The sequence below is a fragment of the Citrus sinensis genome, chromosome 4 (assembly GCF_022201045.2).
Source record: "Citrus sinensis cultivar Valencia sweet orange chromosome 4, DVS_A1.0, whole genome shotgun sequence".
NCBI classification, from domain to species: Eukaryota; Viridiplantae; Streptophyta; class Magnoliopsida; order Sapindales; family Rutaceae; genus Citrus; species Citrus sinensis.
The window spans coordinates 25,846,965-25,863,008 of record NC_068559.1 but is presented as its reverse complement, the minus strand read 5'-3'; the positions used below and the strand labels follow the sequence as shown (position 1 = coordinate 25,863,008).

Here is a 16,044-nt window from a genome sequence, read left to right as displayed (position 1 = left end):
CTGCATTTGTTAAAGTGCAGGAAAGACGGTTTAGTCGTGTAATTACTGTGAAAACTATTAAACTTTTAGACTTTAATAAAGTTTAAGATTCTAAATATTGGATCAGATCAACACTATATCTATAGTGTTGCGGACGCCTGTGTTTTTTTTTTTTAATATTATCTTTTTTAAATCATACGGTTTAAAAGAGTTAGTTATTGAATGAACCATAAAACTGTACAATTTAAGATAGTTAAAAATTAATTCTTTTAAACCTCACGATTTTAAAGTGTGTTCGTATAAAAAAAAAAAAAGACAAACGCATTAGAGAATAACTATATATATAAAAAATATTTTTTAATTAATGACGGCATTCTCATTTTAATAAAATACGTCATTAAAATATATAATATTTTTTAATATATTAATAATAAATAAATACAGTCTCAAATTCATTAAAATTTATATTTTGTATATCTTAATAACATCGTTGCTTTATTAAGGTAAGAATATATTGTCACTATATAATCTCGCTTTCTGTCTCTCTCTCTCCCTCTCGCTATCTATACGACATTTTACTTTCTTTTTTGTAACAAACAAGTATCTGTTTGTTTTCATAATTAAATATTTAAAAGTTCTGAAAGCTAGAAAGAAAACTGAATTGAAAGCCCACATGGGAAGATCGTACCATCCGACGAATTGCTGACATGTACGTCTTCTTCTTGGGAAGGCACGTTCTCCCATGTGAGCTTTGTTCCCTTAGGTTTGGGCATCACGGGCCCTACAGAACTACTTTTGTCCCTCTGAGAAATCTGAACCGTCGCTCACTGGATCTTTGATCAACTCAAAAGTATCTGGAGGGGTCAACAATCATCATATTCGAGGGTTCAAAATTGAACCACAGAGCCTACATGTAGAGATCATTCTCATCCATTAGTTAATTTGACGTTATGAATATAGGCCAAAGCCATGCATCACGTACGCTGCCGTGCTGCCCCTGCCTGGCACATAAACTATTCTCAGCAATTTGTGTTAAATTAAATTGCACCACATGAAATTGCATTTTGCATTTGCATTGGCATGCTACTCTGATTTGGTTGAAGGCATTATTACTTGTCTAGATTGTGGATGAGATCATTCTCATCATTTTTTTTTAGTACGAGAACCACGAGGTGGTCCTGAGTAAACTCTAATTGTGAGAGGTACCTTTAAGTCCGTACTACAACTCAAATATTCTCATCATTAAGACAATTTCACCGCTCAGTGCTTATCTTACCATCAAACATTTCTTGAACTTGAACATAGCTTGCCCAAATCTGCTGCCTGTTTTCTGAAAAATTATTGTCGGCTTATTAATTCATAATTATGTATTGGAAGGAATTAGGGACACGAGTCAAAAACATATCTCGCAAATAATTGATGGTCACCGACAGCTCGCTGCATGTAAAAGTAATACGAATGTAATGCAATTTACAATTTTCGAAAGCGTGGCGCTCTCTCTGTGTATATATTTATGATAAGCATGTGAAAGGCACAAGAGAACAAAAATATGACGTTCGTGTTCACGTTCACCAATGATAAATTATCCGAAACCATAAAGGTTTCAATTTCATGATCTCGTGGGTGCTAAATATCTCTTTTTAATTGTCGACTATCAAGAAAAATTAAAAAAACAATGTTACGAAATTGATATTAACTGCATTTAATATAAGTTCAAGACACATGAAAGTCCAAATTATATTTCGACCGGCAATCAAACCATATACATCAATTGAAAATAATAGGCACTCAAAATAAGTATATGTTTGTTTCAGTGTTATTAATCAACTCCGTACTAATGTAAGTGATTTGGTTACTTAGAATATATTAGGTACGGAACAAAAGAATCTATTTTATGTATTCAACTATTTAAAAATATAAGATTTGAATCCCATTCACACAATTAGATATAGAATATATCAGATTTGAATCTCATTCACACGAGTGGATATAGAATATATCACAACGATTTCTACTCATATATGACAATAGAAATGCATTAAGGCCTTCTGTCCAACCAACATATAATCAACAATTAACTAGTTGATTATGGTGGTTCTTATGGATGCGGTTGTGTTGTTAAAAATTGTTAAAGTGTTAATGGAAATGAAGCATCCTCAAAACGGAAAAGAAAGGTTGAAATGTCACAATTCTTTGTGGTACTCAGCAGCATGCAAAGCAGTGTGTACAGGCGGGCAATCAATAGTGCTCTGAATGATGATACGGAGAGCAATCGAAGTCAAGAAACATCACACATATTGAGGCCTGCGCAAGCCATGTGCTTGCCCAATACACGATGCCGACCCTCTGCTATCTATCTATATTTGTTGGCAACTATCATTTCATCAATTAACTCACTTACTTTTAGCTGCCAATTGATCTACCATCTGGATAAAGTACTTCTATTATTCTTTGGAATTATATATTATGAACTTTTTGCTTTATAAGAGGCCCTGTATTTCTGTTTAAGTGGGTACCTACTATAGTACTACCAGCTTCTCCTTATCTCATAATCACAATGTGAACCAATAGTGTCATCTTTCCACAACATTTGAGAATATATCGAGGACCCAAGCTTGATAAGACGACGGAAACTGAAGCATCGTCACTAAGTGATGAAGACACTGAAAAAAAAAAAAAATTCTAACAACTCTATTTGTTATGGTAGTGATTAACTGAAAGTTCTTGTTGTAATGTAAAAATTAATTGTACCTGGTAAAATTTGATTATTAAATAACAATTTTGATAAAAATAATAATTATATCCTAAGTTTTTTTTTTATCAAATTAATAAAGAAATTGTGGGATTTCTAAGCTTCCAATCCACCATTGCAAGTGTTTACAAATTATATTTAGAAATTATGGTTTAGAAGTTAAAAGTCATAGCTCTCTATTTGCAATGTCAAACGGAGGCTAAGAGCATCGGCAATCTGGAACTAACAGAAAAATTACAAAAGATAGAAAGAGATTTATGCAAATTAAGAACTGTCGCCATTTAGAGGTACCACTTTTAGTTTAGGGGGAAATATAGATTGTACATCTATTTCCCCAAGGATCTTCATCTTCTATACAGTATAGAGCATCAATCAGAAAGCAATACAATGAGAAATCAGTGCCCTTTTAATGATTGGATCATGTGGTAGGTTCCTGTGTAGTGTAATATCAGCATCTTCCTTCTGTTCTTTCTTTGTTTTATTGATCATCATATCACTGGATTATAAATGCTTTTAATTAACTAAGATAATATTCTGGCTGGATTTGTCGAATGAACAATTTAGAAGATGATATATTATAACAATTTACGGACTTGATTCATACCGCATCGTTTCCTATAACCCCAATTTCTTGAATCTCGGCTTTAAATTTCGGATCAACCGGTAGAGTTCAAGCTTAATCAAGAACATACAGTTCAAGCTTAATCAAGAACATACAAGCCTTCTAATATTAAGTTAGCCCATGAACAGAAAAAGGACTACAGAGTGGCCTCCAAAAGTGAAGCCCTCTAATATTTTGATGGACCTTTCGGGAAAAAATAAATAAAAACTGCTGGGCTGAAAGCCTTGTTTAGGAACCTTAAGATTGTAATCGACTTCGTTTAATATTTTCTTTTGAGAAAAAGGAATAAAAATGAAAATGAGAGTATCTAAATCCAACCATAGGTTGCTAATCTTTCAAAATCAACACATACCTTCAATTATTTTGGTGGGTTCATTACTTACCCAAAGTGGTGATAACGTGTGGTGGATTTGCTGCCAAAATAGGGGAGGATGATTGATCCTCGAGAACAAACAGAATAAAATGATTCAGGTGGGATTAATTTCAGTTTCTCTTTTTTTTTTTTTTTTTTAACAAACATTGAAACTAACTTTGGTAATGGATGGAATTGACCAGCTACATGCATGTGGGATGGGTTTGGAGGCTCTGTTTGGTATTGTAGTGATGTGAATTTTAAGTTAGAATTAGAGTGAAATACAAGCTCTCGTTGTAAAATAAAAGTCGATAATATTTAGTAAATATGACTTTTAAATAATAATTTTTTATAAAAAATTAATAAAGGAAAAGTGAAATTATCATTGAAAAATTATAGAGAAAAAATCAACTTAATTTCCATACTACAGATATAAATGTTTATTAATTAAACACTTTAAAGATAGGATATAAAAGCCATAACTACTACTACGAGCTAGACAATAATAGAGAGAGAAGTATGACTCAAGCTGTCGACAAGTGAAATTGTACTATATTTTCAATTGAGATTACGACTTAGAATGAAATGAATTTTATTAGTAGAATCAAACAACTTATCCTCTGATTTGTCACTCTTTTACTATTAGTAGAAAAATGCCACATAATCTCTGTGTGTGTGTGTGTGTGTGTGTATACACTTCAATATAACGTAAATGACATGTAAAATTAATCTATGAGATGAAAAAAAAAGTCACCAAGCCCAGGTTGGATTCGTGAATATGAATATTATTTTTGGAATTAAAATTCAGAAATTGGGAGCACAAGAGATTTATTCGTATGAGCTGACAAATTTATAATCTGGAAGGTGGCTTGATGATTTGTTGCGGTTTCTAAACGGCAACGTATCTTTGTTTTGTTGTGTGCAAATAGCATTTTATTTTTCAACGAAGAAAAAGAGATCATCTGCTTTTTATTCAAGAAGAATATTTAACGCAAAACAAAACCGTTTCTAAAGTTTCTTAATTTCGAAACATTTTTTTTTTTAAACCTCGACTAGGGAGGTAACTTTATTCATTTATTTCAAATGTTGGGATTAATAATAATAATTATTATAATAATTATCTACTAAATTTCAAATGTTGGGATTCCACTATTATTCATTTATTTCTATTTTCTAATACGGTTAATGGTTCATTAATATATCTGGGAAACCGGAAACAGGGAGAAACCACTAAAAAATAGACAACTCTCTGCAGTTGAAATTGATGCACTGCCTAAAAACAATATATGTTAATTCACGGCATTTTCATACATCAAATAATAATTATAATTACAACAACAATAAATTAATATAACATACACACTCAAGGTCAGCCGTCTTTTTGTTTTGTTTTTTTTTTTGTTTTTAACAGAATTAAACTAAAAAAATGAAAATGCTCACAGAGTCGAGGAAAACACGACAGGGAGAGAGTTCAAAGTGAAAGACATGTCATGCAGAGCCGAGTACCCCATGACTGGCCGTTAAAAGGCACCAAAATCACCGGCACCCTTCACACGACGGTCCAAACGGCGGTTCTCATCGAAACCCTAACGGCGTTAGGCGCTGAGGTGCTCGGGCAACATCTTCTCCACGCAAGACCACGCGGCTTCGGCCATTGCGTGGGTCTCGGCCTCTGTCTTTCCATAAAAAGGCATGACTTTGAGCGAGTACTGATGGTCGACGGAGCGAGCCCTAGACTGGGGGAACGAGTGTGAGCCGGACCTGGTCGTGGACGACGGAGGTGATGCCACGTTGCTGATTCATTTGGGGTGATGGCTGAAGAATAGTATGAGAAGAGCGGGCAATTGTCCGATTTGGAAACGACTGAAGATTGTTTTGGGATAATTAGAGAAGGGTTAGCAGTACATCCAAGATTAAGGAGAGATTAGTGAGTGTTTATGAGGAGACTGCTACTGCTGGCCAATGGGACTTTGTTCTCTCCTGCTGCTAACATCAACGATAACGTCACCAAGAGCAAGGTAATTACGTACGTGCTAGGTTCATTTCTTCAGTTTTTCTTTTTCTTGTACTACATGGATTCTGAATTATTTCTTGATTAACAGATTAAAATTTCAAAATTTCCTAAAAATGTATGTAAGCATGCATTGAACGTTTCTTGAACTTTTACATCTCCTTGTCTCGTTGAACGTTTATTGTTTCCAAAAAAATGCATTTTTTCTGCAATTTATGCATTGAACGTTTCTTGAACTTTTACATCTCCTTGACTTGGCCTTTTTAATTTTTTTCAAAAAAAATGTGAAAATGCGTAAATTGCATTGAAACTTCTACAAGCAGGTGAGATTAAAAGAATCAGTGGTGCTAAACGTGGAGAACACTGAGAGAAGGCTTGTGCTGCCGTTTCTCTCGGCAGTCTCTCATTGAGAGAAGGCTTGTGACACTTGACATTTTCCTAAAAGAATAGAACAATGCTATGAGGAGTGCTGCTAAATATCGGGAACCCTAAGAGAACGCTGAGAGAAACGGCAGCTTGTGCTGTTATTTTGTTCTCTCACCTCCCCCCCCCCACGTGAGTAACAGATATTTGTCCCCCATGTGACTTTCAAATTATTTTCCTTCTTCGCTTTCAACAAATCCGTTCCAGCACTCCTTCTTCCTTCTTCGCTTTCAACAGATCCGTTCCAACACTCCTTCACTCCCTTTCAACTCCTTTTCCTTTCTATTTTCAACTCCTTCTCCAGCACTCCCACATGAACTCCAACTCCCACAATTATTTTGGTAATTGTATTGTTGATAATTATTTTAATAATTAATTTATGATACAGTCAAATTGTCTTAATAGCATCTAGTCTTTCTTTAGCCGAGCCTTAAAATCTCCTTCAGGTAGCTTGACTAGATGGTAAGGCATGTGAGTTCCAAGAAGTCTATCCCATATTGAGAAGAATGGCTGAAAATAGTTGTACTTCAAGCCCTAAAGTTGATGGTGGACATCGTGATAAGCGGTGTTGTTCTGGAAGAACAAGTGGAAGATATTGCCAGGCAACCAAAGCCCAGAGTGATCATCAACAGTTTTAATCACAACAAAGCAGAAAAATATCACGGTTGTTTGTGCAGTTATTCCCGAGACAAGAAAAGAGAGGGCTCCACCCAAAGTGTCGAGCAAAAGTCCCTCAAGTGGGTGATTGTAAAGGGCACCGATTGCATAAGGAACAACCAGCCTATGGTGCTGAGAGTGGATATGACGATACAAGAAGTCTATCTCATATTGAGAAGAATGGTTGAGAATAGTTGTCTCTTTAATTTGCTCAAATGATGTCTTCTGTTCTTTGATAATAAACATATATATTTCGCCATTGTGTGGTGGCTTCTATCAGTTGACAAAATTTTTAATTTCAGTGCCATATGAAATCTTAAGATGGAGGCATGTATATTCTGTTGGAATTGAAGGGACACTTGTTGTGTAAATAGATATGTAGGGTAGATGCATCCCTTTTGGATATTTTAAGTTCTCATGGAATAAAGATTGGCATTAAATATGTTAACATTTATTTCTGATATCTAACTGTGAACTAGGATGCTGTTAAAATGTTGAAAGAATTGTACTTTCAGGTTGTAAAACTCAACAAAGCAGTTTAATATTTGAAATTAATGGGAGCAAGTTATCTTGGTTTGTGATGGTTTGTGATGAGCAAATAAGTGAACGAGAAACGAAGGAGAAGTGAACGAGTGAAGGAGGAAGGAGAGAACTCAAACTTAGCTTTGCTTGGTCATGAGCAAGGAGAAAACTCAAACTTTCACGTGGGGGGCAGAATTCACCTGGCAAAAGTGACTTGAGTGTGGGGCCAAACGGCAGCTTTTGGCAAAAGTGACTTGAGCTGAAGTATTTTTTCATGTGGGGGCTCGCTTTCTTAGTCATGTTGGGGGGAGCTGAGAGAACACGAAACGGCAGCATAACCTGCCGTTTCTCTCAGTGTTCTCTCAATAGCACAACCTATCGTTTCTCTCAGTGTTCTCTCAGCGTTTCTGACCTTTAGCATTTCTCATGCTACGAGTACCCCCAGGCGGTGACGTGGATGATTAATGTTACATTAAAGGATCCGATGCCTGGAAAAATTATTTGGTATTTTTTTAAGTCGAGCTCTCTGAAATTTGTTGATTATATAATTATTTGTTGATAAAAAACGAAATAGTGGTTTTCTTTTCTATGTGGAAGAATATTAATTCATTATTCCCGTAATTCAGTTAACAGTTGAATAAGGTCATCTGGGTAATGATTTTATAGTTTGATAACTTGTATGGATGCCGTCACTCTCTCCCTGATGGCATAATGAGGGCGACGGATGTAATGATTGCTGGCAAGATGTCAGTTGTTTGAGGATAGGGAGATGTGAGCAAGGGCTGTGCCACTGCCCTCAAGTGTGCTGGCGCTCGTGTTGTTGTCACAGAAGCTGACGCCATTTGTGACCTCCAGGCCTTAAATGGAGGGAATCCCTGTCCTAACCATAGACGGCGTCCTCTGTGACGCAGGCATCTCTGTAACTGCCACAGGCGGCAGACCACATCATCATGGTTCACCACACGAAGAAGATGAACAACAATGTGATTGTTTGCAACATTGGCCATTTCGAATATGAGATTGAACATTCAGGGTCTTGAGAGTTACCCTGGCATCAAGAGGATCACCGTTAAGCCTCAGACTGACAGATGGGTCTTCCCTGAAACCAACGCTGGTGTCATTGTTCCTGCGGAGGGTCGTATCACTAACCTGAGATGAGCCACAGGACACCCCAGCTTTGTGATATCAATGTCCTTCACTAACCAAGTGATTAATTTAATGGAGCTGAGGGGGCAGAAGGATTCGCGGAAATATGACAAGAAAGTTTATGTGCTGCCTAAGCATTTTGATAAGATGGTTGCTGCTCTTCACCTTTAGAAGCTGGGAGCCTCACTAGTCACTCCAGAGGAGGCAGAGTACATTCATGTTCCTGTTGAAGGACCTTACAAGCTTCTTCCGTACAGGTACTGACGAGGGTTCGTGCTTGTTGGAGGCTTACTTATATACATCCTCTTGGCTATCATAAGAAGAAGCAAATGTAGTTTACTCTTTAGTGTTGCTTTATGCTGTCTCGGTTTCACTTCGGTGCTTCAAGTTTCATTTTTGTTTTCCCTCCCAGATGTCGTTGTTGTCATGGATCCATCCATCTACGTTGGCATGTCGCTGTCATGTTTCGGTCTTTTAATTAAAAATAACGATTTTAAAGCTTAAGATATTAAGGCAAGTATGCCATTTGCCATTTGTGGCCACCACCGACCCATTTATGCTCTCCAAAAGTAGCGAACGTATATGGGAAAAATGAAAAATTGTGAACTGGCTATATAAGATATAATTGGATTAAATAATACTGAATTATATATAATATTATGTTATATTTGGTGTAATATTAAATTGGACTATAAATAATCATGTCTCGTGTTTGGTATGCTATGAGATTAGTTAGTAACTAATAATATGTCTTATATATTAATTTATATAACCATCTTAGATTTACTTTAAAATAACATGTAATATAACCTAACTTGAATCAATAATTATTGGTAAATTTATTAAAAAAATAAAAAATCTACCCTTAATTTTTTTTTAATATTTAACATGTTATAGTTTTAATCTCATAAATAGTAGAGGACAAACTTTTAACTTAGAAAATGCAATCCCAAAGGTCCCCTTGGAAAGAAATTTTACTAATATTAAAATTAAGTGATAAGCCCATTATTGATATCCTACCTTTATCTTTTTTACACCAAACAAAATATAAGAATTATTTTACACTAAGTTATTCAATCTCATGATATAAAACTAAAACCAAACGGGCCCGTACGGTAAAAGAGCAGAGCAGAGCAGGGCAGAGCAATGTCATTAACTAGACGTGAACAAGGTTTCACACTTTTTTGGGGAAATCTTTCACCAGCAGCACCAACCCTCTATGGTAAGGCGGTAGCACGTCAGACCTCTTAATAGGTTGAAGGATATAAAATCGGAAACATTTGGGGACCACCGATTGACAGTTAATTGGTGGGACCAAAAATCAGCCACCGACATGTACGCACTGGTACAGGAATGGGAGAAGGTCCCGTTCGGCGATGCATCCAAACTTCTAAATCACCGAATGGAACAAATAAAGAGAACTAAATTTATGAATGCAAATCAACATAAAATAAATTATCAATGAACCTTGACGAATGTATCAGCTATATTAACAGCTTCGGCTAGAGGCCTATGTCTATGTGCTAACAATATTTTCAAACATGCACCATCCTGCATTGCTATGGCCCCTGCTATGCCTAAACTTGAACCTTCACAATTCTTTCTTTGTTTCTATTTACAAAATAAACAAGGAATCTAAACACCAAATGCAGACGTCTAAATGATGAATTAGCAGAATGGCAATATGGCACGGTGTCAGATATGAGGGTTGGTGAAGCCATTTAATTGCTAACTGAGATCGATGTCAACCCTCTCCGGGTTTCCCCTTTCGGTTTGATTGTTAACTAGTTCTATGCCTAGCTGGCCCTTGTCTCCTGCGCCAAATGCATATAGCTTTCCTGATTCAGTGAGTGCGAAAGTATGGGCATTCCAATATATGGAATTGGTCAGGCTGATCTGTACAACCCGCTCGTTGACCTGCTTCAATGATGTTACTAGCTGTGGAGTCAACACATTTGCATGTCTATTTCCCTGCATGATGCCAAAAAGAAAAATTAGCCATGATTCAGTGACTATGTAAATTCACAAACAGCAAAGACCCAAGAGCCTTGTTTGAGCAAAGTAGTGCAAGATCAAATACTATAGTCAGTCTGTCGCTAAAGCTTTGTCTTAGTTTCAAATTTCTAAAGTATTTCAGAATTTCTCACAAAAACTAGAAAGTAGGCAGATGCCGGTATGAACTTAGGTTAAGCCAAATCTGTAAATACTGAAATATTGACAGAAAGAGGAGTGAGCAGACCTGTCCATCTGCAATAGCATTGTGACCAAGACTAGCTGATTCACCACAACCAAATGAATATACATCACCATCTTCAGAGACCACAAAGGTTGTGTAGTCCCCTGTAGCAACATGAATTGCTTTCACATCGTTCAATGCTTGCACCACCTTAGGAACTGATTCACACTCTTCATTTCCATGACCCAAGCATCCATAACGCCCCCAACCCCATGTGCAAACACGTCCATCTTGCCCGACAACAGCTGCATGCCAGGCACCAGCTGCAACCACCACTGGCTGCAGATTCAATAGCTGAAACTGTTCAATAAGTCTAGGGTGCTTCTCATCAGTTCTTGAGCCATGTCCAAGCTTGCCGCCCAAGCCACACCCAACGGAGTAAACTGCCCTGTAAGATATCCAAAAAGAAGAGCAAAATGTTAGTTATACACTGACACCATAGTTGATTCATCAACATTGCTGAAAATGCTTTTGTTTTTTTTTTTCTTTTTTTTTCGGGGGGGGGGGGGGGGGAGGTGGGTGGAGAATGCTGATCAAGACTCTGGAACAGTTCATGCTATTAAAAAATCCAGAATTCAGCAATCGTCATGCTTTGAAGAGCAAGTGAGAAGGAACACTTCATTGAAATAACTGCAATACAAATTTAAATAAGCAGTTGAAAGAGATACTAGCAAGACATTTAATAAATTACAAAAGCAGTGGCACTTTGACAAAACAAAAAGTTTTGAAGGAAATAATAAGCAATTTAGCTTGAGTGGCATCATGATTCAAGAAAACATAGAAAATACTTCAGGAATCATTGATCACAATCCTAAATGCACCCTATATTTCACACGTCTAATTTAAAGATTATAGCAAAATGAAGTGTTATTTAAGTAAATGATTTCTTAAGGTAAACGGATGAAGGCACTCACATTCCACTAGGTTGACAAGCCAGAGCAAGAAGGTAGCAGTATCCAGCTGCAATTTGTACTACAGGTATATTCTCCAATGCCCCCAACAAAGGATGAGGCTCCACGTCATTAGGCTCAGTATGGTGACCCAGTCTCGCATCATTTCCCCAAGAAAAGGTATAAACCCTGCCTTCCCTTGACAGTACAGCTGTAAAGAAATTTCCAATTGCAGCTTGCACCACAAATATATTTTTCAAAGACTCAACCAGCTGTGGGCTTGTGACCAGCTTAGTTCCTTGGACCCCGTACTCTGCTTCACCAAAGGAGTCCTTGCCGAAGGCATAAACTTGCCCAGCATCACTAATCAGCATTGTCCGGCCAGCACCAGCAGCTGCTTGGATGATTCGAATGCCTTGCAGAGATCTGCAATACAATGGAGTTCCATTAACTTCCCTCAACAAATTTCTCTTTCCATTTCTTTCATTTATAATATCAGGTCTAAGGATTGGTGAAAGGTGCGCAACCTGATAGGCCGGGGTCGCCATTCTTCTTCAGTGGTGCCATGTCCAAGCTGCCCAGAGCTGTTAGAGCCAAATGAATAAACTACTCCCTTTGATGTCACAGCAATACTATGACCAGGCCCAGCTATCGCCTGGGAATTCTCCCTCCTGCAACATGCTTCTCCAGCCAGCAAAAACCTCAGCACCAGTTTCCAAGAACCCCCGCATTTTTGCTTCAAATCTTGACGTTCTGCTTCAGTCATTGGCTTAAATATAGCTCTCTTTTGGCACATGTCCAGAGCAGCAAGCTCAGATATGGACAATTGATAGTCAGGGGCAAAGTTTGCTGGCTGCCTAAAGAATGAGCATGTTGCCTGCAACACACACAATTGAAAATCAAATCAGCAGCATTTTCAGTTCTAACATGAATAAGAGCTGTATTATAAAAAAAAAATATAAGGAAGAAAACACTTGCCTCTAGTTTTGCAAGATCCTGAGGATCTAAATTACATGCCGTAAGGACATGAAGAACAATAGAGGGACTAGCAGCCAAGGGAAATTCTCCAGGGGTGGACTCCCCAAAGCAATGGCGTTGATTTCTTTGAAATGTCGGTACAGGAGCGACGATAATAGCTGTAATCGGCTGGTCAGGAATGTTATGGTATTGTATAGCTGGAGTGCCGCTCGTTGTAGCGTCCATGGGCACTGCTAAACTTTGCAGTGCCCAAGCTTGACAGAAGAGAAGGTTTAAATAGCTGGAAAAATATAAAGAAAAAATATGAACACAATTATTACTACACACTCTCCAGTGATCCAAAATAGCATTCAGAATATAACTAGTGGGTACCTTAGATTTCGGAAGGATCAGCAGACTTCAAGTCTCAAACCTACAGATAGAAACACAGATGAAAAACGTTATGTCATGAAAGGATGTGCACATAAAATATGAAGCAAATAAAAGATTTTTTTATCAGATCAATCAGTTGCCATGGCCAAAGTGAAAAGAATCAAATTCAGATCATAGAGAAAGAAGAGGAGCGAAAAAAAAGAGACAAATAAGGAAACCAGAAACCTTAAAAGGAGTTACAGAACTGGTAGATATTATCAAAATATGAATCAAAAAGAGGAATTTAAAATTGAAGGGACACCAAAATAAGGAAACTTTGAAGAGAAGAATACTAGACTTCTGTTAAAGGATATTCTACTTGTAAAAGAAACAAAGAAAGAAAAGAATTCCCACATCAAAAGAGACACCCCTGTTCACGTAAACTCATTATAACACACAGCAATGAAAAAAGTCAAATTGACCCGATCAAAATGAACCAAACAAGCAAAATCAACAAATTTAAAACTGGGGAGAAAACAATCTGCACCCTTGTTCAATACAAACTCATTAGAGAAGAATCCAATTTTGAGACAAACCCATATCATAAAACACATCAAACGATGCAATACACAAGTAAACTTGATCACATCAAACCGAAAAAAGCAAAAAGAATCCAAGCAGAAACAGGACATGATCACATGTTCAACAACTTTTTATCGTTTATCTGTACATTAATGATCATCTACAGATCGAAACACAACAATCAGAAGACAAATATTACATGTAAGAAAGTCCCACGATTGCAAAAAATCCATCTGCATCTGTCAATAAAATGAAGAGAATTACACAATTACTGTTATGTCAACCAACAAGAAGCGAACTTTTGTAATCAAAATTCGAGAGCAAGCAACTGGGTATCCGATCAAAACTTGCTCTGTTGTTTCGAAAAGGCTTCGGAAACGGGTTCTTGATCGGGTTACGTGAACAAATTCAGATAAGAAAATTAGAAAAAAAATTTTCAATTTCTTATGGGTAGAAAAAGCTTAAGAGTTTTTTTTTTTAATTTTTTTTTTCTCCTCGTGCTATGAGAGGTGTCTCTCTTCTGCAATATCTATACGTTTAATAAAGTGATGATGTGTCTCGTTGGTGGTGAACGAGAGCGAAAATTGGTAACATTGGCACATATATTTATAGTCTGAGAAATTTGACACGTCAGCTTCCTCTTAACTATGGTAACTGACTTACCATTAACTATGGTTGGAGAGGAACTTTGATTAATTTATTTTCTTTTGATTGGATTAAGTTACAATTGTATAAGTAGAAGTAGAGTTCAATTTGGAGAAAAAAAAAAGTATTATTAAGTAGTTGAACTAAAAAGTTAAAATTCTGCAATCGTTGCTTGAATGAGGCAAAATGGGATGTTTCAAAGGAAGAAAAATACGAGTAGAGTTTAATGAGAGAATGTAGATAAAGAAATTTCTAAATTTAAGATCCAATACCAAAATAAATAGTTTTTAGAGATTAAAATTGTAATCATAAATGCTAGGGATTTCAATTTAGGATCTAAATAATTAAGATTTCTAACATTAATTCGAATTGTAATCGTCATACTTGGAGATTTTTCGCCAGAAATAAATAAAATTTATGGACTTCTTTTCTTATAAATATGCCAATGAAATTGAGTACGTGAATAGCTAATAACGCGTTTGTATAAATATTTTAAGTAAACTTCTTATACAAGCAAGTGTTTAAGTGGAAGTACTATTAAGTGATATCTTTAGATACTTAATTTGGTAAGTGTAATGTTATTTTTTGAAAATAAATGGTATAAAGAAAATTATTTTTAAAAAAAAGTTCAATTTCTCTACAAATTTAAAATGAGACTTTAAATCTTAAACTTCATTTTATTTTGTAGATGAACAGAGATAAAATATTAAAAGAAAATAAACACAAATCTCTTTAATTTGTTTAAAGAGCACCTCAAGTATATGATTGAGAATCAACATGGTCTTCTTTTTCTTTTTGTTAAGCATATAAAGTATTTACCATAATGTAAACGTGTAGTATAACATCGCAGCAAACTTGTAGTGTAATGATAGACATGTAAACAAAAGAAGTATGCATGCTTGGAATTTGCTTAAGTTGCACATCTTCTCCAAGAAATAAAAGTTATGGAGGATGGGATGGGATTGGTAGACCCAACTATGAAGCACATATGTATAGGCTCACTCACAGCCAGTGACAATTCTTCCTTTATTTTATTTATAATATGATCTAAACGTTCATCGAACATTAATAGAAATCTTCAACCAATGATAAAGAAAAGGGGAAAGATCTACTCCAAACCTATATGTAGATGTTTATAAGAGAGCTGATTATTGTTGTTGTATAAAGGAAAATCAGTTCGTACTATTTATTTATATGCCTAATGCAAAATGAATTGATGGTCGCAAATTAAGATTGTAGGGTAGGAGAGGATGAAGCAAATATTGACAATCAGCCCGCAGGGTTCCCTTGGGAAAAGCAAAGTGGAGGAAAAGGCGATCGGGTCGGTAAGTGAGCATTAAAGAACGATTTGAAATTGAAAAGAATAAAGGTGACTTAGATTAGATATTCTTGGATGTTCTTTTCTAGAAAGAGGCCTGCATTTCATTTCGTGTTTATTTCAATGCTCTCCATTTTAGGCCAATGGACCAAAACTTGAATGTGAAGAAAATTCTTTCTAGTTGCATAAACACCATGAATTTTTTTTTTTTATTTCTTTTTTTAAAAAAAGAAAAGTGGATCCACTAGTACCCAAAATGGTAGGCCAAAAAAAAAAAAAAAGGTAAATAATTTCATAATTCGGTCATGACCAGGCTTGTGAGATTTATCAGCATGTAATCGGTAAACGTTGCCATCTGTTAAAGAGAAATGCATAAATCTCATTAGCTGTCAAGGAAACAAATCAAAACCTTAATGATGCAACTTTCATGGAGCGGACACGGAAATGACACAATAATTTTCTTGACTTGCCGTAAAATTTTGCATGTAAGAAACTAAAAGAAACCTGCAGATTTCATTTTACCATCCAAAATAAAATATATGAATGCATATAATACATAAACAGAATGATTAAAATCATT

The 16,044-nt window shown here is 36.0% G+C and overlaps 1 protein-coding gene and 1 pseudogene across 2 annotated transcripts; one reads left to right on the top strand and one right to left on the bottom strand.

Moving 5' to 3' along the window:
• The first annotated feature begins 4,872 nt into the window (after nt 1-4,872).
• Nucleotides 4,873-8,875, top strand: LOC102629878 (adenosylhomocysteinase-like; annotated as a pseudogene).
• Nucleotides 8,876-9,890: 1,015 nt separating this feature from the next.
• On the bottom strand, nt 9,891-14,088 carry LOC102630169 (ultraviolet-B receptor UVR8). 2 transcript variants are annotated; one of them, XM_006483938.4, is made up of 7 exons: nt 13,701-14,088; nt 12,941-12,980; nt 12,569-12,848; nt 12,118-12,467; nt 11,615-12,016; nt 10,704-11,088; nt 9,891-10,435 (listed from the first exon to the last, which is right to left on the bottom strand). In XM_006483938.4, exons 3-7 carry the CDS (start codon nt 12,791-12,793, stop codon nt 10,193-10,195), a joined length of 1,605 nt encoding a protein of 534 aa, XP_006484001.1. In that variant the 5' UTR covers nt 12,794-12,848; nt 12,941-12,980; nt 13,701-14,088; the 3' UTR covers nt 9,891-10,192. The 2 variants fall into 2 exon arrangements, with proteins under 2 accessions (XP_006484001.1, XP_006484002.1); XM_006483939.4 differs by having other exon boundaries at nt 13,766-14,088.
• Nucleotides 14,089-16,044: the final 1,956 nt, after the last annotated feature.

What these genes read in the sequence shown, in the direction of transcription:
- LOC102630169 (XM_006483938.4), bottom strand. Translation starts at nt 12,793, where the DNA reads ATGGACGCTACAACGAGCGGCACTCCAGCTATACAATACCATAACATT. An exon ending in AGGATCTTGCAAAACTAGAG is followed by an intron (nt 12,468 to 12,568) that starts GCAAGTGTTTTC and finishes TGTGTGTTGCAG; the next exon opens with GCAACATGCTCATTCTTTAG. An exon ending in ATGCTATTGCAGATGGACAG is followed by an intron (nt 10,436 to 10,703) that starts GTCTGCTCACTC and finishes GGCATCATGCAG; the next exon opens with GGAAATAGACATGCAAATGT.